General features: G+C 45.6%; 1 protein-coding gene across 1 annotated transcript; it reads right to left on the bottom strand.

Annotated features, from left to right (window-relative positions):
• Positions 1–244: 244 nt before the first annotated feature.
• Positions 245–5,088, bottom strand: HSP101 (heat shock protein 101). The gene is made up of 11 exons (XM_087684248.1): positions 4,770–5,088; positions 3,932–4,646; positions 3,652–3,821; positions 3,390–3,535; positions 3,049–3,190; positions 2,773–2,954; positions 2,363–2,644; positions 1,930–2,270; positions 1,563–1,842; positions 1,278–1,475; positions 245–1,194 (listed from the first exon to the last, which is right to left on the bottom strand). The coding sequence occupies exons 2-11, from the start codon at positions 4,621–4,623 to the stop codon at positions 904–906; spliced, it is 2,724 nt and encodes a 907-aa protein (XP_087540374.1). The 5' UTR covers positions 4,624–4,646; positions 4,770–5,088; the 3' UTR covers positions 245–903.
• Positions 5,089–23,227: the final 18,139 nt, after the last annotated feature.

The raw sequence follows: 23,227 nt of genomic DNA, 5'->3' as shown, positions 1-23,227 counted from the left end.
GCTTGATTGGATGCTATCAAATGCTAGAGCTGCAAGGTTACCAAAAGAACAATCGAATCTAAAGGACGCTATTGAATGTGAGAGCTACAGTTTTATTGGCCGATAGAGTAAGTTTGTGAAGCAAACAACAATCTTGCAATGTCTCTAAAAAAAGGAGTAAAATTAGCTCACCGAGTCTACTGCCACTAAAAAAGCCTTGTTTATACTACTCGATGAACCTTTTAATTAAATGCTTCGCATAGCAGTATTATACATTGAGCAATAAGAGAGAGAGAGAGGATGCAAGCCTATGTGTTAAAAAGTGAGAAGCTTTTAAGCACTTTGCTTTGGCACTATAAAATAGAAAACTTGCCACCTCTCACTGAGTGTGGTTTAAGGGCAATGCCAAAAACATTCGACACCCCATCACCAAAGTGCCAAGAAGACAAGCAACCACATGGCACTTTCTTTCGTTGCACGTTTCTTCAAGGCTTTTCAAGTACCAACAAGGAAGGCTTTTCAATTAGGAGAAAAGTCGGGAACATGTCGGACACAGACGCTATTGTGCTCAAAATCACAAGAGAAGATTCGTCCAAAAATCTCGATTTGTAACATTTTCTAAAGCCGCTGAAAAGCTGCGTTCAAATTTTGCGTTGCTTCATTCGTCCAAGCAGGAGGCCGAACCTCCGGAAACAAGATTTACAACTTCGTGTGCACGAATGAGGACTTAGCACTTGAGAACGATCAACCCTGGACAAAGCTCAGCTGCCAATCCCTTCTTATTCCGCATTCAGCATCCTTTTCTCTGCCTAATCTTTGCATATCTCGTGGGCATGAGGACTATATAACCATTTGAGAAGGATCAACCCTGGACATAGCTGCCAATCCTTTCTTATTTAGCATTAAGCATATCCTTTTCTCTGTCTAATCTTGCATATCTTCATCACTGTCAATTTCCTCGATTCTCAATTTCTTTGTTGAATGCGGATCCGCTTTTCCATCAGGGATTTGAATCAATATATCTGATTTTTGGAGAGTGGATGCATTTACCAATCCACCGGTTTTCTCCACTCTGTAGCTGAGTTCGCGGCCATCAGGTTTGGCGTCGATATAGACTGTCGAGTTCTCATCTATCTCGTCGTTTATGAGCATCCGTGACAGCTGAGTAACCACCCTTCGTTCCAGCCAACGTCGGAGAGGCCTTGCACCATAAACCTGCAAAAATGAACAAACCATTTAGTTTCCTCTCTCTCTCTCTCTCTCTCAGCAAGGGGGCGACAACGCAAGCTACAACTTACCGGATCGTATGCCTCTTTCAGAACAAGATCCAGAGCTGCATCAGTTACTGCCAAAGCAACTCCCCTGTCTGCCAAGCGAAGAGCCACATCCTTCATTTGCAGTCTAGCAACCTTACGCAAGTGTGAGGGGGTCAAAGGCTCGAAAACCACAATCTCGTCCAATCTGTTCAACAACTCTGGACGGAAATGTCTTCGCACCTACAAACATTTTCGTGCAGTTTTAGCTACATTTTAGACACAAACAGAAAAGTTTTGCTACAAGTGGCAGAGGATGACCAATCTTACCTCAGACATAACCTTTTCCTTTGCAACATCCATAGATTGGCTTCCAATCAGGCCAGAAAGCAGATGCTCCGCCCCAAGATTAGAAGTCAAGATAACTACTGTGTTCGAGAAACTAACAGTCCGGCCTTGCCCATCAGTCAAGCGTCCATCGTCCAGCATTTGGAGAAGAGTGTTGAATACAGAAGAATGAGCCTTTTCTACTTCATCGAATAGCACTACACTGTACGGTCTTCGCCTCACAGCTTCCGTCAACTGCCCACCTTCTTCATGTCCCACATAGCTGCAACATGCATAAAACGTAAGCAAAAGCCATTCGCACACTCCTTTAGTCCTCACACACAATGCTAGAAATTCAAACAAAACATACCCTGGAGGAGCACCAATTAGTCTGGCAACAGAGTGTTGCTCCATATATTCAGACATGTCTATCCTTATCAACTGATTCTCATTGTCGAACAACTGCTCGGCAAGAGCTTTTGCAAGTTCAGTTTTTCCAACGCCTGTAGGCCCAAGGAACAAGAAAGACCCAACAGGCTGCTGTGGTCTTCCAAGTCCAGCTCTGGATCTGAGTACAGCTTCAGCCACTGCATCAACCGCCTGATCTTGCCCAACCACACGCTGATGCAGACGTTCAGCCAAACCTATCAGGCGCTCTTTCTCATTCTGTCCTAATCTAGTGACTGGAATCCCCGTCCATCGACTCACTACCTATAAAGCAAGAGCTCGCACAATTACACACATTCAGGGCAACAAGGTAAGCAGCCTAATCTCAAATATTCAAACATAGGTTCATAACTAACCTCAGCTATCTGATCAGGACCAACAGTTTCGGTTAGCATGCCATCTTCGCTCGTATCAGCCTCCAGCTTTTGAATTGTTGCATCTATATCCGGCAGAGCAGCATAGCGGAGATCAGCAACCCTTGCAAGATCCATTCTCCTTTCGGCCTCTTGCAGACTGAAGAGGAGTTCCTCCCTCTTTTGTTTCAGTCTTCGTATCTCATCGACTCTTTCTTTCTCCTTATGGTACTTCATTTTGAGAGGCTGTAGCTTGTCTCTCAAATCATCAAGTTCACTTCGCACCTACAGCCATTAACCGTAACAACCCGTAAGATGAAAGGAATGCACGAGCTCTATCATCCTACATACAGCAAGATGAGATCAAAATCAAGGCAGCCGCTTATAAATTTCAGTTACGTTGATTGACATACCTCTAAGAGCCTTGCTTTGCTGGCCTTATCCTTCTCTCTCTCTAGTGCGTGGAGTTCAACTTCTAGTTGAATCCTTTTGCGCTCAAGGGTATCAATTTCCTCGGGTTGGCTATCAAGTTGAACCCTCACGTTAGCACAGGCTTCATCCACAAGATCTATTGCTTTGTCTGGGAGGTGACGACCTAAAGCAATCCCAGTCAAACTTTGAGCTTCCAGTTTCAGATTCGATGTAGTTACAGATACACCTGTTCGCAGCACGTAATGCACATATTATACCTGTAATATAACGGTTTGAAAGCTGTGCTGCGACCACCAATGCCCTGTCCATGATTCGAACACCGTGGTGTCCCTCGTACTTCTCTTTGAGCCCTCGTAGAATGCTGATAGTGTCAGCTACACTAGGCTCAGCAACATAGACCTGCAAAACAACCATGTGTATTAGGCTATCTGAAACAACCATGTAATCAACTAATTATTTTCTGTAAAGCCTTGCAGCTAACAGTTTCTATAGAACGACACCTATATCCATGTGAGATAGGACATTTACCATTTTTCAAGCTTTTTCCGTTAGTTAGGAAGGCCAAAGATGCCAGAATGACTAGATTAAAAGGACATACCTGCTGAAAGCGTCTTTCAAATGCAGCATCCTTCTCCACGTATTTACGATACTCTTCCAGCGTAGTTGCGCCAATGCACCTTAACTGACCTCGGGCAAGCATTGGCTTGAATAAGTTTGCTGCGTCCATCGACCCCTCTGTACGCCCTGTGATAGCAGCAAAAACGTGAGTTCAGACGTGAAAATATCTGACAGGCATTTTCGATCTACCTGTAAGAACAGAACGTTTAATAATATGTAGGTATTAGAAGAGGCACTCTTACCTGCTCCAAGTACGAGATGTATCTCATCAATGAATAAAATGACTTTACCCTCCGCCTCCTCGACCTCTTTGAGGACGGTTTTCAAACGCTCTTCAAATTCACCACGATATTTCGCACCAGCAACCAATGCTCCCATATCTAGTGCTATAACTCGTACATCAGCTAAATTGCTGCAGAAACGAGAATCCCTCAGTACGGAGAGAACTATAGATGCACGGCATTGTCTCCATCCACGACACCAGTACAAGATAAAATCGCTACAAGTCAGAAAACTCAGTACCTGGGAACGTCACCGCGGACTATTCTCTGAGCAAGCCCTTCCACCACAGCTGTTTTTCCGACTCCTGGTTCACCGATTAGCACGGGATTGTTCTTTGTTCTTCGTGACAAAATACGCACAACCCTGCGAATCTCGTCGTCTCTTCCAATCACGGGGTCAAGCTTCCCCGCCTGCTCCACAAGGTCTCTGCCGTACGTCTTCAGGGCCTGGAAATTGGTATCCCCGGAGGCACTCTCCACCTTCTTCCCTTCACCTCGCATCTTCTCGATCTCGGACTTAACCCTCGAAGCACTCACCCCGGCCTCTTTAAGGCAATCGCTGATCTGAGAATCCTCGAGCAAACCTAGGAGCAGCTGATCAACGGCAAGGTGCGAGTCTCCACGTTTTTTCTGCGCGGTTTGGGCTCTTCGAATGACCTTCACGAGAGAGGTGTTTACCGGTACTTCGTCCGGGGCCGGATCCTGAGAAGGAAGCTTCTTCAGAGTCTGCTTCAAGACTCTCTCCACCGAGTTGATCGCCTCATCACCGCCAGCTGCGTTAGAGATGGCTTGCCGAAACAGGCCTCCCGCATCGCTGATTAAAGCGAGTGCAAGGTGCAACGGGGTGTACTGCGCATGCCCCGAGCTCAAGGCGAGCTCTTGGCCTCCCGCGAGGGCTTCATTAGTCTTGTGAGTAAACCGCTCGGGATTCATTCCGGGAGCACAGAAATGGAAGCCTGTTCAAGAAGAGGGGCCCTTGATTAGACTAGACCTCTGCAAGAGTGCCTATCAGTATGCAAAAGCTCGACAATCTTGCAAGAGATGAGCAATCTTGACAAAGACGATCTCAGAATGCGTACCTTAAAAAAGCGAAAGGAAAAGCACTCGAATGCAGCGGAAATGAGTGTGGAAAGAGACGAAATCTGTCACAATTGGGATTTGAAGGTAGATGAAGTGTGATTGGTGTGGAGATACAAGCGGAAGTAAGTGAGATGGGTAGAGGGAAGTGTGCAGATAAGACTGGAGTAATCTATCAGTTAGGAATACACAAGCGGAGCTTCGAGACTTGTCTGCGTTGATGTAGAGATTTGCGATACGCTCAGAGTTAAGAAGAGGAATGAAGAGGAAGAAGAAGAAAGGAGAAGCGATGTGAGTGGGTGCAGATTTTCGAAGTTCGAACATTCCAGACACTTCTCGCACACTGGTTTTCTTTTTTCTTTTTTTGTTGCGAACATTAAAGCGATTTGTATTTTTTTCGAAAAGGTCAATATTTGGGCCGTAGCCAATCCTGATTTGGATACGCTGGAATTGCGCCTTTCTGGCATGCCATGTGTAGGCCTGAGGAGACAGTTCTCTTATTTTTACTTCTCTTATTCTTGAATGTGCTTCAATTGTGATTTCGTTTGGTTACTATTGAAAATAAGGAATGCACAAGTTTGATCTGATGTATTTTATTAGCATTCATGAAGAATGCACCGGAAAGGTTATATTTGATCGATGCTTAGACCCCGGGGGCAATTGTGCACAACATGCCTATTTAGGACAAAAGGATAACAATTAGGTGCAATAGCCCTATTTAGGCTGCAACGATAAACCAATTTTAATTTAAAGCTGGGCCTCCCCAATCAAGATCAACCAAGGGCCAAAGAACAATAAAAACAAAAAATAAGTCTCGTGTCATTAAATTCAATCAAATTTATCTCTCTAAATTGTAAAGGACTCGAGCGGATATCATTAGAAATTGGTTCAGGGATAAAAAATCTATTACAAACCTGCTATGCTTACAAGAGATTAAAGCAACAAGAGTAAACCTCACTAATAACCTCAAGAAATTCCTCCCGAAGTTGGAATGGTGTACCACAAACCACACACCAGGGAGTGGAGGTACAGCAATGAGGTACAATACAAGATTATCAAGTGGATAATAAATGGATTGCAATACATTTTAAAATGCTTGAAGAGTTTGCTATTGTCTCTATGTATGCTCCCTCCTCTTCTCAAGAACGTACCTTACTATGGACTTCTCTTATGTAAATTCAATGTCCACTAATCATAGTTGGTGACTGTAATATGGTTGAAGAAATTACATACACGTATTTGCAAAAGGGATAGGTTATAAAAGGGCAAGAAAAATATGCATGGCTAAAGATGGTCACATTCCATGGACTGATTGAGGTTAGTAGCAACATAGGCTTCACATGGGCAAACAATCGAAAAGGTATTGCCCTAAGGAAAGCCAGGCTTAACAAAACTTATGTGGCATCAGGTTTGTCCTCAACCTTTTCAAACATCAGCTGAAGGTAAGCAAAGACTTTGTCCTTTCATATCATTACCCAGTATCTTTATGTTTCCCTTCAAACACTAAAATTATTAGGGCTAGATGGTTTCATATAGATCCTACCCTCTTTAAAGATAGAGAAATTGTAACTATGGGAGATTTTGCTCAACCGCCAAGACCCACGGACCGCTTATTGTTTCAAGCGTTCCAAGCGGAGCACTAATGGCTACCTCTCACATAACCGACGCGCCATCCATATCTAAGGGTGTAGTGAGCTTACCTCCGTGCCGTTCAAGTTACCTTCTCTCTCGCGCACTTCGGTAGCTCCACGATCCAAGTGCAAGCTTCAAGCAAGCTCCATCCTCAAGCTCCAAGCTCCAAGCTCCATTGCCGCGAGCAAGACAAGACAAGAGAAGAGAAGAGAAGAAGAGAGGAGAAGATGGAGAGCTTCTCCTCCTTGGTCCCTCACCCTCACACACTCACTCCCTCACACTCCCTCTCTCAAGCACAAGCTCAAGCAAGCAAGAAGAAGAAAAAGAAGAAGAAGAAGAAGAAGAAGAAGAAGAAGAGGAGAGCTACTTTTGGCCACACACAAGAATGAGCTTCTCATTCACTTTTCAACTTTATATACAAAACTCTAAATCCCTTTTGGGCGGTCATCCCCTTTTTTACATGGCCGGCCGTAGCGTAGGCCCTTTTTCCCATTGTCCTTCTATCTTCCTAGATTCCTTTCCACCACCCGTCTACATTTACAAATTGCATGGGTGAGAGCCCGGCGCTCTTTTACAAGATTTCAGGGTGCGCCTTTTTATTTTAAAATGTGACTTTCCCCTTTTGCATTTGCCTTGGACTTTTAAGGTTGCCCTTGCGCTTTTGGCCTTTTCTCCTATTCTTTCTTCAGTCGAGCTACCTTTTTTCTGCCTTTGCCCTGCGTCTTTTTATTTCCTTTTGCTTTCTTCGTATTGGGGTTAACAGTAACGTATCCGCTTGTCCACTTGTGGGACACGTCTTAGCAACCCATCGGGAAGAGAGTCTAGAAAGCACCATCTAGCACTCCCCATGAATGTTGCAGGGTTTGCGATCTAGGTCTCCCCAAGTCTGCCCTAAAACAGAAGTATCCGGCCATTCCCACTTAGGACCAACTTGAAGTCAGGGTTTTTTTTTTATATTAGCCAAGTCTCTAGGAAGTAGCTAGCGTCGAGCTCCAGATGAACCACTTTGCGTAGAAACAACAGGGTCAAAGTGGATTTATGCTGCACTTGGTTCATGGAGAATGGGAAACGAGAGGAATGCAAAGCTCAACCTCTCTGCCCATAAGGCATAGTCCCATTCCACTCCCCTAAAACAACATAAATCGAGATTCTAACTCTACTTACTCTAGGTCTTTACAGTTTCGTTATCACGTCTTTTGAGAAAAGTTCCCAGCGAACCGGGACTACCCTTCCATAGGACGGACCCGTCATGTCCACCGCACTTTCCTCGGGTTGCTTGGTTATCTAATTATCTACCACATTATGTTTGACATGCAAAAGCAGCTTCCTTAATTAACCGATTTAAAAACAAGTTCCTTCACATAACTTAGGCACTGGCATTAAAAAAAACAATGTCAAGCAAGTTCATTTTTCAAATATTTGATATTTATTTATCCTAGTCTTGGAATACATCAAGTATCTTGCTCGAAGGCTATCCCAGCAATCATCAGGATTGCTGCTCCAAGTTTCGCCCGTAGACTAGTACACGGGCCTCGAGATCCCATCTCGAGTCATGTCGGCCTCTTATGCGGGATCAAAGGCAAGGGATTTACAGCCAGAGCCTCCCCTGGCACCCAAGGGTCCTCCCACTCCAAGCAGCACCCACAGAGAGACCTCTCACAGGGAGTTGTTAGATATGATCAATGCCCCACCCTCATTAGGTACTACCAATGATCCATGGTGCTCAAAGTTGTAAGGCCCCCATTATGAGGAGAAGCCAAGTGTGAGCCCGGACATTGGTGGAGTCCTGACTTGTATATCAGATGAGGTCTATGTGACCGGATGGCAAAAAGGTGACCATTGTGGGTCTAATCTTTGGGTTAGACGGAGTGGTTAAGCTGGTAGCAACTCGAGGCACATTGCATTGAGTTGCGTGGTAAGGGAGTTAAAAGGGGCCCCTATTGTGGGGTCCGGGGGCCGCGGAAGCGGCCCCTGGCTGGGGGGTCCCAGGGGGGCCAGCGGCCCCCCTGGCGGGGGTCCGGGGGCAGCGCCCCCGGCCCGATGGTAAAGGGAATATTCCCTGGAATATTCCCTGGCCGACTAGTGGAGGCTCATATGGTAGGTCGGTCAGCAGGCCGACCTAACGACCTTCGCGGGCTATAAAAGCTAAACCCCTTCGCAGCCATCACACACTCATCTTTCACCCAGTCAGAGTTGTTGTTCCAGCTAGCCTTAAGCTCTTCACCTATCTTCTGTCTAGATCGCCATCTAAGCTTCACTCAGTGGAAGCGCACGGGTGGACAGAGCCATCTTTGTATCAGTTGTTTGGAGTTAAAGAATTTACTGATTCTCCTCTTATCTGTTGTGTACTCTCTATCTCTTTCTCAGATTCTGTTCGCTGCGCCGTGTAATATTTTACATGGTATCAGAGCCCAGGGGGCTCTAGAGTGGAGAGCGTGCAAGAGGCAAAGGCTTCAACAGCAAAGAGAAACGATGTCGACTCCGGGAAGCAGTTCTGGCGCATCAGGAAGCGGTGCAGGAGGTGGTGCTGCTGTACCGGCTATTCAAACACTGAGGATTCGTCCACCAACCTTCAGCGAAGGCAAGTTAGATGGTACAAACTACACCTTGTGGAAGTTCAAAATTACTACTATCCTTGATTCTTATGAGCTTCTGGAGACTGTGCTGGGGACTGACGCAGAACACAGCCTACCCCCGACCCATCAAATCCTAGTGTGATGATTCCTCCGAATGCAGATCTTCTACGAGCTTGGAAACGAAGGAATGCAGATGCATTGTGTGCCTTAGTTACAAGCTGTTCTGACAGTGTTTTGACTCTGATTCAGCATACAACCAAAGCGTCAGAGGCTTGGAATGTACTAAGGAGTCAGTATGAAACACGAAACCAAACAAGGATTCAAAACTTGGAGAATCAACTAGCAGCGGAGAAGTTTGCTGAAGGAGAGACGGTTGAAGCATTCATCACTCGGATTAAGAATCTGCGCGACCAGATGGCTGGCGCTGGGATACAAAAGACTAGCGAAGAGCTAGCTCGGAGGTGTCTTCGGATTTGTCCACAAAAGTTTGATGGACTAGTAACTGCCCTTAATACTCAGGTGAGACCTCAAGCTTTGACTTTTGAGGAGTTTTGTGCATTATTAATGGAGGAGGAGTTGAGGCTGAAAGCCCGAGAAGGAAGCAACAATGGAGATGCTGCATTCTCTGCCAATGCAAAAGGCAAAGGTGTTTCCTCCACCAAAAATGATGGTGACAAAAAGAAAAAGGGCGGCAAGAAGAAGTTTCAAGGAGAGTGCTTCTACTGTAAGAAGAAAGGACATGCAATTGCAGATTGTCGTGTCAAGAAGGCAGATGAAAAGAATGGTACCCTTAAAACTAAAGGGAAAGAGACAGCCAATACGGCTGAAGCAGAGTTGGAATTATTCATGGCGACCATTGAGGAAGTGTGCTCCTCGGCGCAAGAAGAATCTACCACTGACTCTTGGGTGTTGGATAGTGGGGCCTCCCGTCACATGACCAACAAGAAAGGTCTATACAGTTCTATGCAGCCTCTACAAGAATCCATCACTGTGACGGTTGGAAATGATGCTAAATGCCCTGCTGCGGGCACAGGTACTATTTCTTTTGTTGCTGCAAATGGTGAAGTCAAAAAGCTTTCAAATGTGTTGTATGTTCCCGAAATCAGGAGAAATCTCTTATCAGTTGCTGCCATAACTGATCTTGGTCATGAAGTGAGGTTCAAGAAGACAGGTGCAGAAATTATTGATAGTGCTGGCACAATTGTTGGCAAAGGAGAAAGAAGGAACAACCTGTATGAGCTAAGTGCTCTTACAGCCACCGCTGGAGTGGGCACAAGTAAGCTTTGGCATGAAAGGTTTGGACACATCGGATTTGCAGTATTGAAGGAGATGCAAAAGCAAGGTATGGTTGCTCACCTACCTACAATAACTGAATTGAAGGAACCATGTGAAGCTTGTATGATGGGCAAGCAACAGAGAAAGGCATTTCCACAAGAAAGCAAGAATAGAGCACATGCTCCTCTAGAGTTGGTGCATGCTGACTTGTGTGGTAAGATGCCTACACAGGCCTTGGGGGGATCTTCTTATTTTATGTTGATTGTCGACGACTACAGTAGGAAGATGTGGGTGTACTTCCTTCGTGATAAGGCTCAAGCTTTTGGTAAGTTTAAAGAATGGCTAATACTTGTTGAGAATGAAACAGGGAAAAGTGTGAAGAAATTTAGAACAGATGGTGGTGGTGAGTTCAACTCAAAGGAGTTTGAAGGCTTTTGCAAGAGCAAAGGGATCAAGCGTCAATTGACGACGCCTCACACACCTCAGCAGAATGGTGTTGTGGAACGCAGGAATCGTACCATTGTGGAGATGGCAAGATGCATGCTAAAGGGCAAGGGATTGCCTAACCATTTTTGGGCTGAAGCTGTTAATACTGCAGTCTACATTCTAAATCGGAGCTACACAAAGGCTCTCAAGGGAAAAACACCTCATGAGGCTTACACTGGTAAGAAACCATCTGTTTCACATTTCAGAATTTTTGGATGTGAATGTTATGCACATGTTCCAGATGAGAAGAGAAACAAGTTACAACCAAAAAGCAGAAAATGTATCTTCTTGGGTTATAGTGATGAGCAGAAGGCTTACAAGTTATATGACCAAGAGGCAAAGAAGATCATCGCGAGCCGTGATGTGGTGTTCAAGGAGGAGCCGCATACAGTGGAGGAGGAGAAGGCAAGGTCTTCCACTTTATCATCAAGCGAAGAAGTAGTCCACTATGAACCTGTCCCGAGAGCTATCCCTATCCTTAAGGAGGAGGAAGCATCATCTTCAGATGATGAGGAAAAAGTTCACCAACCTGACATCACCCCACCGGAAAAGCCATTGCCGCGCTGGGTGAAGCAGCTCTATGACCACAATAATCCTAGGCCTGCATCTGTTGAGGAGAAGGCAGACGGACCAAGGAGGTCTCAAGAATAGAGGAGCAAAGGAGGGCTTCTGCTCACATAGTCAACATGGCCTTGATGGTTGAGATTATGAGAGAAGTAAAGGAGCCAACTGACTTAGAAGAAGCACTTGCAGATCCATCATGGAAGGCTGCTATGCAGGCGGAGTATGACAGCATAATGAAGAATGACACTTGGGAGCTAGTGGATCGGCCAGCAAAGCGGAAGATTATTGGCACCAAGTGGATCTGGAAGGTAAAGTACAAGGCTGATGGTACCTTAGAAAAGTACAAAGCTAGACTGGTTGCCCAAGGATTTTCACAAGTTGAAGGGTTTGATTTTCAAGAGTCATTTGCCCCAACTGCCAGAATGACCACTATTCGCACGGTACTTGCAGTGGCTGCCCACAAGAAGTGGCCAGTGTACCAAATGGATGTTAAGTCAGCGTTCTTAAATGGTGACCTCAAGGAGGAGGTGTACGTGGCTCAGCCACCAGGGTTTGAGGCCCCCCATTCTGAGAACAAAGTGTGTAAACTGAAGAAGGCATTGTATGGGCTGAAACAAGCCCCCAGAGCATGGTACCAGCGGATAGATAGGTTCTTTTTAAACCTAAACTTCAAAAGATGTGCCTCAGATGCTAACTTGTATGTTTACAGGGATGGTAAAAAGTCTGCAGTGATTGTCCTATATGTGGACGACCTTCTTATTACAGGTGACTATGAAGATATGATCAACCAAACTCGAAAGGCTTTGAGTTTTGAGTTTGAAATGACAGACTTGGGCTTGCTGCACTATTGTTTGGGGATTGAAGTCTGGCAAGAGCCAGGAAAGATCTTCATCTCTCAGAAGAAGTATGCATGGGAGATCTTGAAGGCATTTGGTATGACCGAGTGCAAGGAGATAGCTACACCTATGGAGGTGAATGTAAAGTTATCCGTTGAGGATACATCAGCACTAGCAGACATTGGGAGGTATAGGAGGTTGGTCGGCAGTCTAATCTACTTGTGTAACACCAGACCAGATATCAGTTTTGCTGTTGGTGTTTTGAGCAGGTTCTCAAACAAACCTCATGAGAGTCATTGGAAGGCTGGGATGCGGGTGCTCAGATACTTGAAGAAAACTCTTGACTATGGTATCACATACAGTTTCGGAACTTCTCTTGTGGGGAACTGTGACTCAGATTGGGCAGGAGACATTGATTCCAGGAAGTCAGTTTCTGGTTATTGTTTCTCTTTGGGTTCAGGAATTTTCTCTTGGATTAGTAAGAAGCAACCAACAGTGGCATTGTCTTCTACCGAAGCAGAGTACAAGGCAGCTTGTTTTGCTGCATGTGAGGCCGTATGGTTGAGAAGGATTCTATGGCATATGGGAGTGCAGGATGAAGAACCAACTGTGCTGAGATGTGACAATCAGAGTTGCATCGCCATTGCCAAAAATCCAGTGTTTCATGCACGCACCAAACATATAGAGATCCAGTATCACTATGTGCGTGATTTGATGGAGGATGGGATAGTGGAATTGGTCTACTGTCCAACAGAGGAGAATGGAGCAGATATCTTCACCAAAGCACTTACGAAGGATCTGCTTCAAGTTCATCTTCAGAGACTCGGCATTGGGCCGAGGAGATAGTTCACCTATGGGTGGACATTGAGGGGGGGTGTTAGATATGATCAATGCCCCACCCTCATTAGGTACTACCAATGATCCATGGTGCTCAAAGTTGTAAGGCCCCCATTATGAGGAGAAGCCAAGTGTGAGCCCGGACATTGGTGGAGTCCTGACTTGTATATCAGATGAGGTCTATGTGACCGGATGGCAAAAAGGTGACCATTGTGGGTCTAATCTTTGGGTTAGACGGAGTGGTTAAGCTGGTAGCAACTCGAGGCACATTGCATTGAGTTGCGTGGTAAGGGAGTTAAAAGGGGCCCCTATTGTGGGGTCCGGGGGCCGCGGAAGCGGCCCCTGGCTGGGGGGTCCCAGGGGGGCCAGCGGCCCCCCTGGCGGGGGTCCGGGGGCAGCGCCCCCGGCCCGATGGTAAAGGGAATATTCCCTGGAATATTCCCTGGCCGACTAGTGGAGGCTCATATGGTAGGTCGGTCAGCAGGCCGACCTAACGACCTTCGCGGGCTATAAAAGCTAAACCCCTTCGCAGCCATCACACACTCATCTTTCACCCAGTCAGAGTTGTTGTTCCAGCTAGCCTTAAGCTCTTCACCTATCTTCTGTCTAGATCGCCATCTAAGCTTCACTCAGTGGAAGCGCACGGGTGGACAGAGCCATCTTTGTATCAGTTGTTTGGAGTTAAAGAATTTACTGATTCTCCTCTTATCTGTTGTGTACTCTCTATCTCTTTCTCAGATTCTGTTCGCTGCGCCGTGTAATATTTTACAGGAGTTCGGTCCATGTACCTGGCATGGCTAACAACCCCTTTGGATAGGGCCAGGCAGGCAGTCGAAGGTAACTGAACCTGCCTCTCCCTCCAGGATTTTAACCTGAAGCATTAAGTGTTTTGCCTTGAATTAATTCCTTGAGCAAAGAAGTTCAAACAATGTACCTAAGTATACAATCACGATCATTTCAGTGGTCGTTCGTACGACCAACTGCTAAGGTGTGATTCCTTCTTCCCAAATACTCCCAACATTCGATCCTGGATCGTTCGCAACTTGGCGAGATTCCAAGGGCTTGGCAAGCTAAGTTGCTTGTTTACCCTTTTTCCTTGGGTTAGGGTTTATACCCTACCAACCCCAATTATCATTACCTTAGGTCTCCTTGTACTATAATCAAATAGATCTTGGACAACCCCGTTGTTCTTGGTTGGTCAATTTGCTTCTTAGCAATTCACAATTGATGACTGTCTGAAATTATCCTCTCCAAATGTCCAAGGCATAGGCCTTGATCGATAATCCAACCTAGAGTTTAACCTATATGTGAGATGCAACTAGAACATTATTGCATAAGTGCATCTTTTAACACATGAACCATATATTAAAAAATGCAACAACCTTTCATCATGATGATGCAAGAAATATAAGTACCTTGATATGCAATTTAAAACTTTTTCGAACATTCCTATGATCTTTTTAAAATAAAGCACTCTAATATAGTAAATTTCCAATGCAATTAAGTTTTCCCTATGCGAATTACCATATCATGCGGAAATGAAGAAGGTGAATTTGATGGAACCTGAACATCCGCAGAAGGGGTATTATCGATTCTTGTGCTTTGGGTGGGGACTCCTACACATGCTCCTCTTGCTCCCGTGCGTGCTCCTCTTGTGTGGCGATTTGGGGCCATCGCAATTGGGATTTGGGAAAAAGTCGGGCAGGTGGAGGGTGTACTGAAATTTTCTGCAAGTTGGTAGTCCTTCCTTCCCGCAAGGGAACTCCCTTCACAACAAATCACGCGATCTGCGGGTGAAGCACCCCTAAGAAGCTTTTAGTGGAAGCTTCTTTAGTTTCTTGCTTTCTGTCAGTCGGGCTTGACAGCGTCTCCTCCTCCTCAATCGCGCTGAGAATGATGATGATGACGAAGGTATGTGGCGGCAGTCCGACAGCCTGGTGGCATATTAGGCAGAGTAGGGGGTGGCGTTGAAGACGATGGTCCCAGAGGGGGAGGGGGGACTCCCCTTATATAGTGGGGAGGGGGTGGTTCATGGGTGGGGGAGACGGCCATCGGGCTGCCACCCCACACCTGGGGGGTGCATGCCCCCTCTTCCACTCTTACTCTCTCTCTCTCTCTCTCTCTCTCTCTCCGACACGCTGTCGGCAGGGGGAGAGAGAGAGGTAAAAAAATTTGAACTTATCTTAATTAAAAAGGTAGCTTTAAAATTTTGAAGGGGGGGTTCTTATAGGAGAGTCATGGGAAGGCATTTGTAGGGGAAATGTTACATCCTCTCCCCCTTAGAGGAATCGAAATGTCCTCATCTCGAGAAGATCTGGGGGGTATTGTTGGTTGAGAGTATTTTTAGCCATCCAGGTGGCATCCTATTCGGGATAATCTTTCCACTAGATGAGGTATTCTCTCAAGGTCCTGGATCTCAAATGCCTCTCCCTAACATCTAGGATTCTATCAAGCCATAGCTCAAGGACTCTTTGGCTAGGCATTACAATTTGCTGATCATCAAGTACATGATTCAGATTAGGTAGATACTTTTTCAATAAGCTAACATGGAATACATTATGAATCTTTAGAGTTGCAGGCAGCTGTAGTCTATAAGCATTAGGCCCTAAGCACTTGATGATCTTATAAGGTCCACAATACCTCGGACTTAGCTTCTTGTACTCTCCCAAGGACAGTGAACTCTTTTTAGGGTGTACACGAATGAAGACCATATCACCTTCAACGAAGGATCTATCTTATCGTTTCAAGTCAGCGTAGGCCTTCTATCTATCCTTGGCAGCTTGAATGTCTTGTCTTATTGATTTGATTTGATCATCCATGTCTTCCAACATCTGTCTTGAAGCTTCTACCCTCAAAGTTGGATCCGAGAAGTTCAAAGGGGTATGACATTCATGCCCATACAATGCTTGGAAAGGGGTCATCTGAATACTCTGTTGGTAAGAAGCATTGTAAGCAAACTCAACCAGTGGTAAGTATTGAATCCACTTTTTGGATTCGCGACAGCAGTATGCCCTAAGCATATCTTCAATGACTTGATTGACTCGTTCTGTTTGACCATCAGTTTGGGGATGGTAAGCTGTGCTGAAACAGAGTTGAGTTCCAATAGCCTCAAAGATAGCCCTCCAGAAGTGTGATGTGAAAAGAGAGTCACGATCACTAATGATTCTTCTAGGTAACCCATCAAGTTTGAATATTTCCTTGATGAATAATCTTGCGATGTCTGAAGCTTTATAGTTCATCTTGACAGGGATGAGATGTGCGACCTTGGTGAGCATATCTACTACAACCAAAATAGAGTTATATCCTCCCTAAACTTGGGGTAAGCCAACAATAAAGTCCATACTAATGAACTCCCATTTCATTTGTGGAATGTCAAGTTGTTGCAATTTTCCATGCATTTTAGCATGTTCTGCCTTAATGCGTTGACAAGACAAACATTCTGTGACATATTAGAGTACATCTCCCTTGAGCCTTTCCCAATAATAGCGCTTTCTAACCGTATTAAGGGTCTTGGCATAACCAGGATGCCCTGAGAAAGGGGAGTCATGGGCTTCCCAAAGTATCTTCTGCTTGAGAGTTTGGCTTGCAGGGATACGTAATCTTGTTCTAAAGTAGACAAGTCCATTACTAATGGAGAATTCTTGATACTTCGTCTTTAGCTTCGGGTCTTGATCCTTGATGGGGATCTCCCTTAGCATTTTTTGATAGACTGGGTCATGATATGCCCCTTCTTTTGCTAGCTCAAGAATCGGGTTGTTTGGCATTGATGCCTTTGTGGCTAGAGACCTTGCTGTTGATGGATCTTGCAAAATGAGAGAATTTAGAAATGCCTTGCAACTGAGTGCATTGGCAACTACATTCTCTTTTCTAGGCCTATATTTAATTTCAAAATCGTATTCTTCTAGCACCGATCCATCGACCTTGCCTCATATTGAGCTCATTCTGGGTGAAAATCCATTTAAGACTCTTGTGGTCCGTTACTAAGGAAAATTTGTTACCTAGCGAGTAATGTCTCCAAAGTTTGAGAGCATGGATGACAACCAATAGCTCCAAGTCGTGAGTAGCATAATTCCTTTCATGGCTCTTCAATTTTCTTGAAGAATATGCTACGGATGACTTTCTTGCATAAGTACACATCCTAAAGCAAGTGCGCTAGCATCAGTTACCACTTCAAACTCCTTACTAAGATCAGAAAGTTTCAGGATGGGTGCTAATACCAAGCTTTGCTTTAGTTTGTCAAAGCTGGTCTGTTCAGCAGGTGACCATACAATTGCTACTTGTTTCTTTAGTAAATCAGTTAGAGGTGCTGCAATCAAAGCATAATCTTGATGAAAATTCTGTACCACCCTGTCAACCCAAGAAAACTACTTATTTCTTTGACAGAAGTTGGTGTTGGCCATTCCAGAACGTCTCTGACCTTCGCTGGATCTACTGAAATTCCTTTTGCTGATACAATGAATCCCAGATATTCAATCTGTCACTTGAAAAATGCACACTTCTTCTTCTTGGCATAAAGGTTGTGTGCTCTCATTGTTTCAAGAACAATGTGAAGCTAGGGTTCATGATCTTTTCCATGTTTTGAGTAGACTAGGGTATCGTCAAAAAAGACGAGTACAAAGTCATCAAGATAGGGCCTAAAGATATCCAGCATTAACCTGTTGAAGATAGCAGGAGCATTCGTCGGCCCGAATGAAATCACTAGGAATTCGAAGTGTCCATACCTTGTACTGAATGCAGTCTTTGGGATATCTTCTTCTTTGATCCTTATCTGATTTGAGATATATCTTTGAGAATATGTGGGAGCTTTCGCTCAATCGCCAAGACCCATGGACCGCTTATTGTTTCAAGCGTTCCAAGCGGAGGACTAATGGCTACCTCTCACATAGCGGATGCACCCTCCATATCTACGGATGTAGTGAGCTTACCTCCATGCCATTCGAGTTACCTCCTCTCCCGCACACTCCGGTAGCTCCACGATCCATGGCCCGTGGCCTAGGCCCTTTTCCCATTGTCCCTCTATCTTCCTAGCTTCCTTTCCACCGTCCGTCTACATTTACAAATTGCACCGGTGAGAGCCCGGCGCTCCTTGAATTAAACCATGATGCACTTGCGCTTTTTTACAAAAGTTTTAACTTACGCTTTTCCTTGTGCGCCTTTGTCTTCCGTTTCTCTTTGCCTTGGCCTTTGTCTTTGTCTTCCGTTTTAGCTTTCTAGATTTTCCACCGCCTGGCACTCTTCTATAAGATTTCAGGGTGCGCCTTTGTATTTTAAAATGCACATTTCTCCTTTTGCATTTGCCTTGGGCTTTTTAAGGTTGCCCCTGCTCTTTTGGCCTTTTCTCCTCTTCTTTCTTCCGTTGGGCTACCTTTTTTCTGCCTTTGCCCTGCATCTTTTTTATTTCCTTTTGCTTTCTTCGTGTTGGGGTTAACATTGAGAGCTTTCGCTCAACTGCCAAGACCCACAGACCGCTTATTGTTTCAAGCGTTCCAAGCCGAGCACTAATGGCTACCTCTCACATAGTCGACGCGCCCTCCATATCTATGGGTGTAGTGAGCTTACCTCCATGCCGTTCGAGTTACCTCCTCTCCCGCACACTCCGGTAGCTCCATGATCCAAGTGCAAGCTTCAAGCAAGCTCCATTCTCAAGCTCCATGCTCCAAGCTCCATCACCGTGAGCAAGAGAAGAGAAGAGAAGAGAAGAGAAGAGAAGAAGAGAGGAGAAGATGGAGAGCTTCTCCACCCCACGGTCCCTCACCCTCACACACTCACTCCCTCACACTCTCACACTCCCTCTCTCAAGCACAAGCTCAAGCAAGCAAGAACAAGAAGAAGAAGAAGAAGAAGAGAGCTACTTTTGGCCACACACAAGAATGAGCTTCTCATTCACTTTTCAACTTTATATACAAAACCCTAAATCCCTTTTGGGTGGTCATCCCCTTTTCCCCTTTTTTACATGGCCCGTGGCCTAGGCCCTTTTCCCATTGTCCCTCTATCTTCCTAGCTTCCTTTCCACCGCCCGTCTACATTTACAAATTGCACGAGTGAGAGCCCGGCACTCCTCGAATTAAACCATGATGCGCTTGCGCTTTTTTACAAAAGTTTTAACTTACTCTTTTCCTTGTGCGCCTTTGTCTTCTGTTTCTCTTTGCCTTGGCCTTTGTCTTTGTCTTCTGTTTTAGCTTTCCGGATTTTCCACCGCCTGGCACTCTTCTACAAGATTTCAGGGTGCGCCTTTGTATTTTAAAATGCACATTTCTCCTTTTGCATTTGCCTTGGGCTTTTTAAGGTTGCCCCTGCTCTTTTGGCCTTTTCTCCTCTTCTTTCTTTTGTCGGGCTACCTTTTTTTCACCTTTGCCCTGCATCTTTTTTATTTCCTTTTGCTTTCTTCATGTTGGGGTTAACATTACCCTCCTCCTAGATGAGTGCCAGTCCCATGGCACTCTTCCTCGAAGGTAGCATGCGGAGCTTGCATCGAAGACGTGGGTGGAAGGGACTGTTGTGGTTTGCCTTGGAGGAGTTCTGATGTTGATGCGGATGAAGGTCGTGGGTGGCACTTTGTTGTTCTGATTGGCTGGTGATATGATGGTTGTAGGTGGCGATAGGGCTACTTTGTGTTGGAAATGGTCACTCATAGCTGGCATGGGTGTTGTTATTTTTGGGATGCTCATGGTGGATTTTGCTCGTGATGATTCGCTGGTGGTCTTGCATGATGAAGTAAAGGACAAGAGGTCAGAGTTGAGTGTTGATGTAGAGCTGACGGTGCTTTTGTTGGAGTTTTTAATACCTGCAATTGGAAAATCTCTCAGGTGGTCTCTCCCTAAGGGGTAGTGCTAGTCTTCTTAGCGTGCACAAGACATATTTTGATAAGTTTGGGAGACAGGTCGAACTCTAAGCAAGCCTGGAGTATTGTCCTACACTTGAGGACCCAAACTGTGTATAGACTTTGGTGCAAATATTATGTGAGTACATGTGCATACTTAGATATTACGTAGGTAGAAGACTGCAGGCTGGTTTCTCATGACATTGTGTGGATGAAGCAAAGTGGTCCATGATGGAAAGAAGTATACGTGAAGGTGGGTGCAACATCCTGTGCATTGTGATTGCACGACGCAGTAGGATAGAACACATGGATAGTGTGCTACCCTTAGGTGGTAGACATTGGGCCTGTGCGATGAGAACGGTGTACTGTTCATGGCCATTCGTGCGGTGCGTGCCGCAATTGATTGCCATGGTTTTAAGGTAGAGTATAAGAGGGAATTGTGTGAAGGAGTCAGGGTGATAGGTCTAACCATAGGTGCGACAAACTCCGTAGGTCTGTCCTGCCCTTGATGTGCCTTGAACTATTGTGGGGGGTGCTAGGGGGCTAGGGGACTAGGGGCGGAGCTAGCCGACCAAGGGCACTGGACACACCTAATTTGAGGGCCCCTAGGTGCGGTGCTGTGATCGTGGGTGCTTTTTATTTTTTCATTCTTTTGTTTTCTTCTCTTTTCTTTCTTAAAAAAAAAAACCACAGTACAACCATTGCAATATGTGGAGGCTATGAGCCTTTCAATAGGTCAGGACATGTCAAGCCTCGGAGGCTTAGGAAATGGATATGCCCGTGATGATTTTGCCCTAGCCTCATTGTTAGGGGAGCCGTTGTTGCGATATTGGTGCGATTACGGTGACACCCGTCGTGAGCTCACTGTAGAGCTTGGACCAAGAAGAGAGTGTAGCCCATGACTATGCTTTGGTTCGTGCGATGTGGGCACTCGCAAGGGTGATTTTTCGCATTCAGCAGCGTGGCTTTGTTGTGGTTCTTGTGCGGTTGGTGGTTTTGGGGTGGCTTGGCCGTGGAACACGTTTGCACGAAGACTTGTGTCATCCTGCATGCACTTGTCACTTCGTGAGAGCATATGCTCGCTTGCGTTAAGTACATCGAACAAATGCAATCATGTTAAGACAATTTTTCAGAATGCTATGATGCCTATTCCATTGCTTGTTAAGGTCGCATACATTAATGATAGGTAAAGGAAGTGTGTACAAGTGGGGAGCTTGCCCCTTTACTCATCAAAAGACAAAAAGTTATGGCATGATGACTTGTCAAGCTACTTGTACATCATAGGGGCTTAGTCGATTTGTACTAGGCGAGGTGAGTCCGGGTGGTTAGGCAATTAGGGCTCTGCTGGTGCGGGGCTCCTGTGAGGTTGGGCAGGGAACATGTCTGCCGGGATATGAATGGTGTAGTCTCGGGCCGCCACCATTTCCAAAATGCCTTTAAATAATTCATTGAATTCTTCTGTGTCCCGAGCTGCCCTTTCTGCCCTTGAGCATCCGGTGCTTGAGCGTACGTTGGGGGTTTGTGCAATTGGTGTTGCTACATCTTGCGTGCTTCTTTGAGCTTCGACTTTCCTGGCCCGGGAATTCTTCGGCCTTCATTCGGGGCGGTGCCGCTTAGGACCTCATTTCTTTGCATACCTTTTGAGAGTGGGTTCGTAGTGCACCGGCGGAGGGGCATGTGCTGCATGTTCCCGTCGTCCGCGGAGAGCGTCTTTGCAAGCCAGCTGCCCTAGGTTCTCCATGTTTTTCTTGTAGGGGGACTTGCAATATGCAAACCAAGGGTTAGGCCTAGATACGGAATAAGACCGATCGCATGGGAGGGATTATAGTGTGGGTTATCAAACGCATATGACTAGAAGACGAGAAGAGGGCTTGCTTGGTTGCTATCTCATGCAAGGTTCTAGAAGTTTGCCTGGGCTTTAGCATAGCTGGGGGCTCGGGCCTAGATGAGCAAGATTGGTTAACGATAGGATTGCTTATGCTCTCGGGGATTGTGCATTCTTCCTGAGGTTTTGCTGCTATTTTTTCATGGTTCTTCTTGAATGTGACTGGTATAGATTTGTCACCCTATTGTGACAGAGTTATATCCACTCTTGATTGGTCAATGCAAGTTCTATTGTCGGTGGATTGAGTGGTGCAAGCAGCCATTGATGGCAACAACTGCTTTGATTTTTCAGAGCACATGGATGGATGGACTTGATGCATTATTCACAAGCTCTCTGGCGCTTTGCATCCCAATGTTCTTGTGGTCCACAACCGTCAGCAACTGTTGTTGTTTTCATTGTTTTCTCCTCTTTGTCTTGGTCAGTGAAGGTGCATCTCTCAACAACTCAAGATCCTGGACTAGGTCAACCGTTGTTGTGCTTGGTTGGGCCTCAGCACTTCCTTTCTCTAGTGTGTCCTCATGGGACATAGCCATGGCCTGCTGAATAGCCTTGCCAGGTTGTGAGGGTACAACTGTCTCCCTTTTTGGAGAGTCTAGCTCTTTCCTTCTATTTAAGTCCTCCAGTCTATGCTTTAGGTGCTTTGGAAGTGTTAGAGTTGTTAATGAAGTTGGTCGCGATATTTTCTTCACAGGTGAACTGCTAAGGACACGCTCCGCAAGGGGCATTGTCACAGCCAAGGGCTGTGACGGCTGTGATCCCTGATTTGAAGTACTAGCAGCTAGTTGAGTGAACTTGCTACCATTGGTGGATTGCGGTGTCAAGTCCTTAGGGAAATTGGAAGTGCTCGTGTCTTTTGTTGCTCTTAGAGCATTCATTTGCGTAGATAGAGTATCGATTGAGCTAGCCACGGTGGATTGCACTGGCATATCCTTAGGTTGAGAGCTAAGGGTGGTGTCGTGTCGTGCCTCTTGGACATCTGGAAGCTTTGATGGAGATAGAGATTGGGAGTGAGTAGCTGCCATTGACGACCGCTGTTGTGCTTCTTGTGTTTGTTTGAAAAAAGAGGATGCAGGAGATCTAGGACTCTTAGGTGGACTTGGCACTGGCTGAATGATTTGCTTGAGGCTATTAGGCGATTGTGCCATTTGCTTTGTTGAGCAGTCAAACTTGCCATGAGCAATGTTTGCCTATGATGCCTGTTGTCCTCTTGGAAAATCAAAGGCTCAATGGGCACTAATGGCTCTTGTGCATGCTCAATGGCTACACATGACATCTGCGTATTGAGCATGCTAGGCTGAGGCTCTTTCTTTCGAACACTCATATCTGGTTTCTTGCCTCGAGTCCTAGAGTTTCTCTTAGATTTTCTCCCATGCTTCATTGCTTTTGATGCAATCTTGCCTTCAGAGCTGATAGAGATGATTTAGCAGGGGGTTTTGGTACCCAAATCCATCGGTTACCTGCGTAATACCCTTAAGCACGTAGCAACGCTTTGGATATCCATCGTGGCATTGTGCTGACCCTCCATCGATGCCTTCGTCTGTAAGGCTTG

This window comes from Lygodium microphyllum, chromosome 9 (assembly GCF_053477565.2).
Source record: "Lygodium microphyllum isolate KBCC chromosome 9, Lygodium_microphyllum_v1.1.10, whole genome shotgun sequence".
Taxonomy (NCBI): Eukaryota; Viridiplantae; Streptophyta; class Polypodiopsida; order Schizaeales; family Lygodiaceae; genus Lygodium; species Lygodium microphyllum.
The sequence above is the reverse complement of the archived record's forward strand: the minus strand, read 5'-3'. Positions and strand labels throughout refer to the sequence as shown.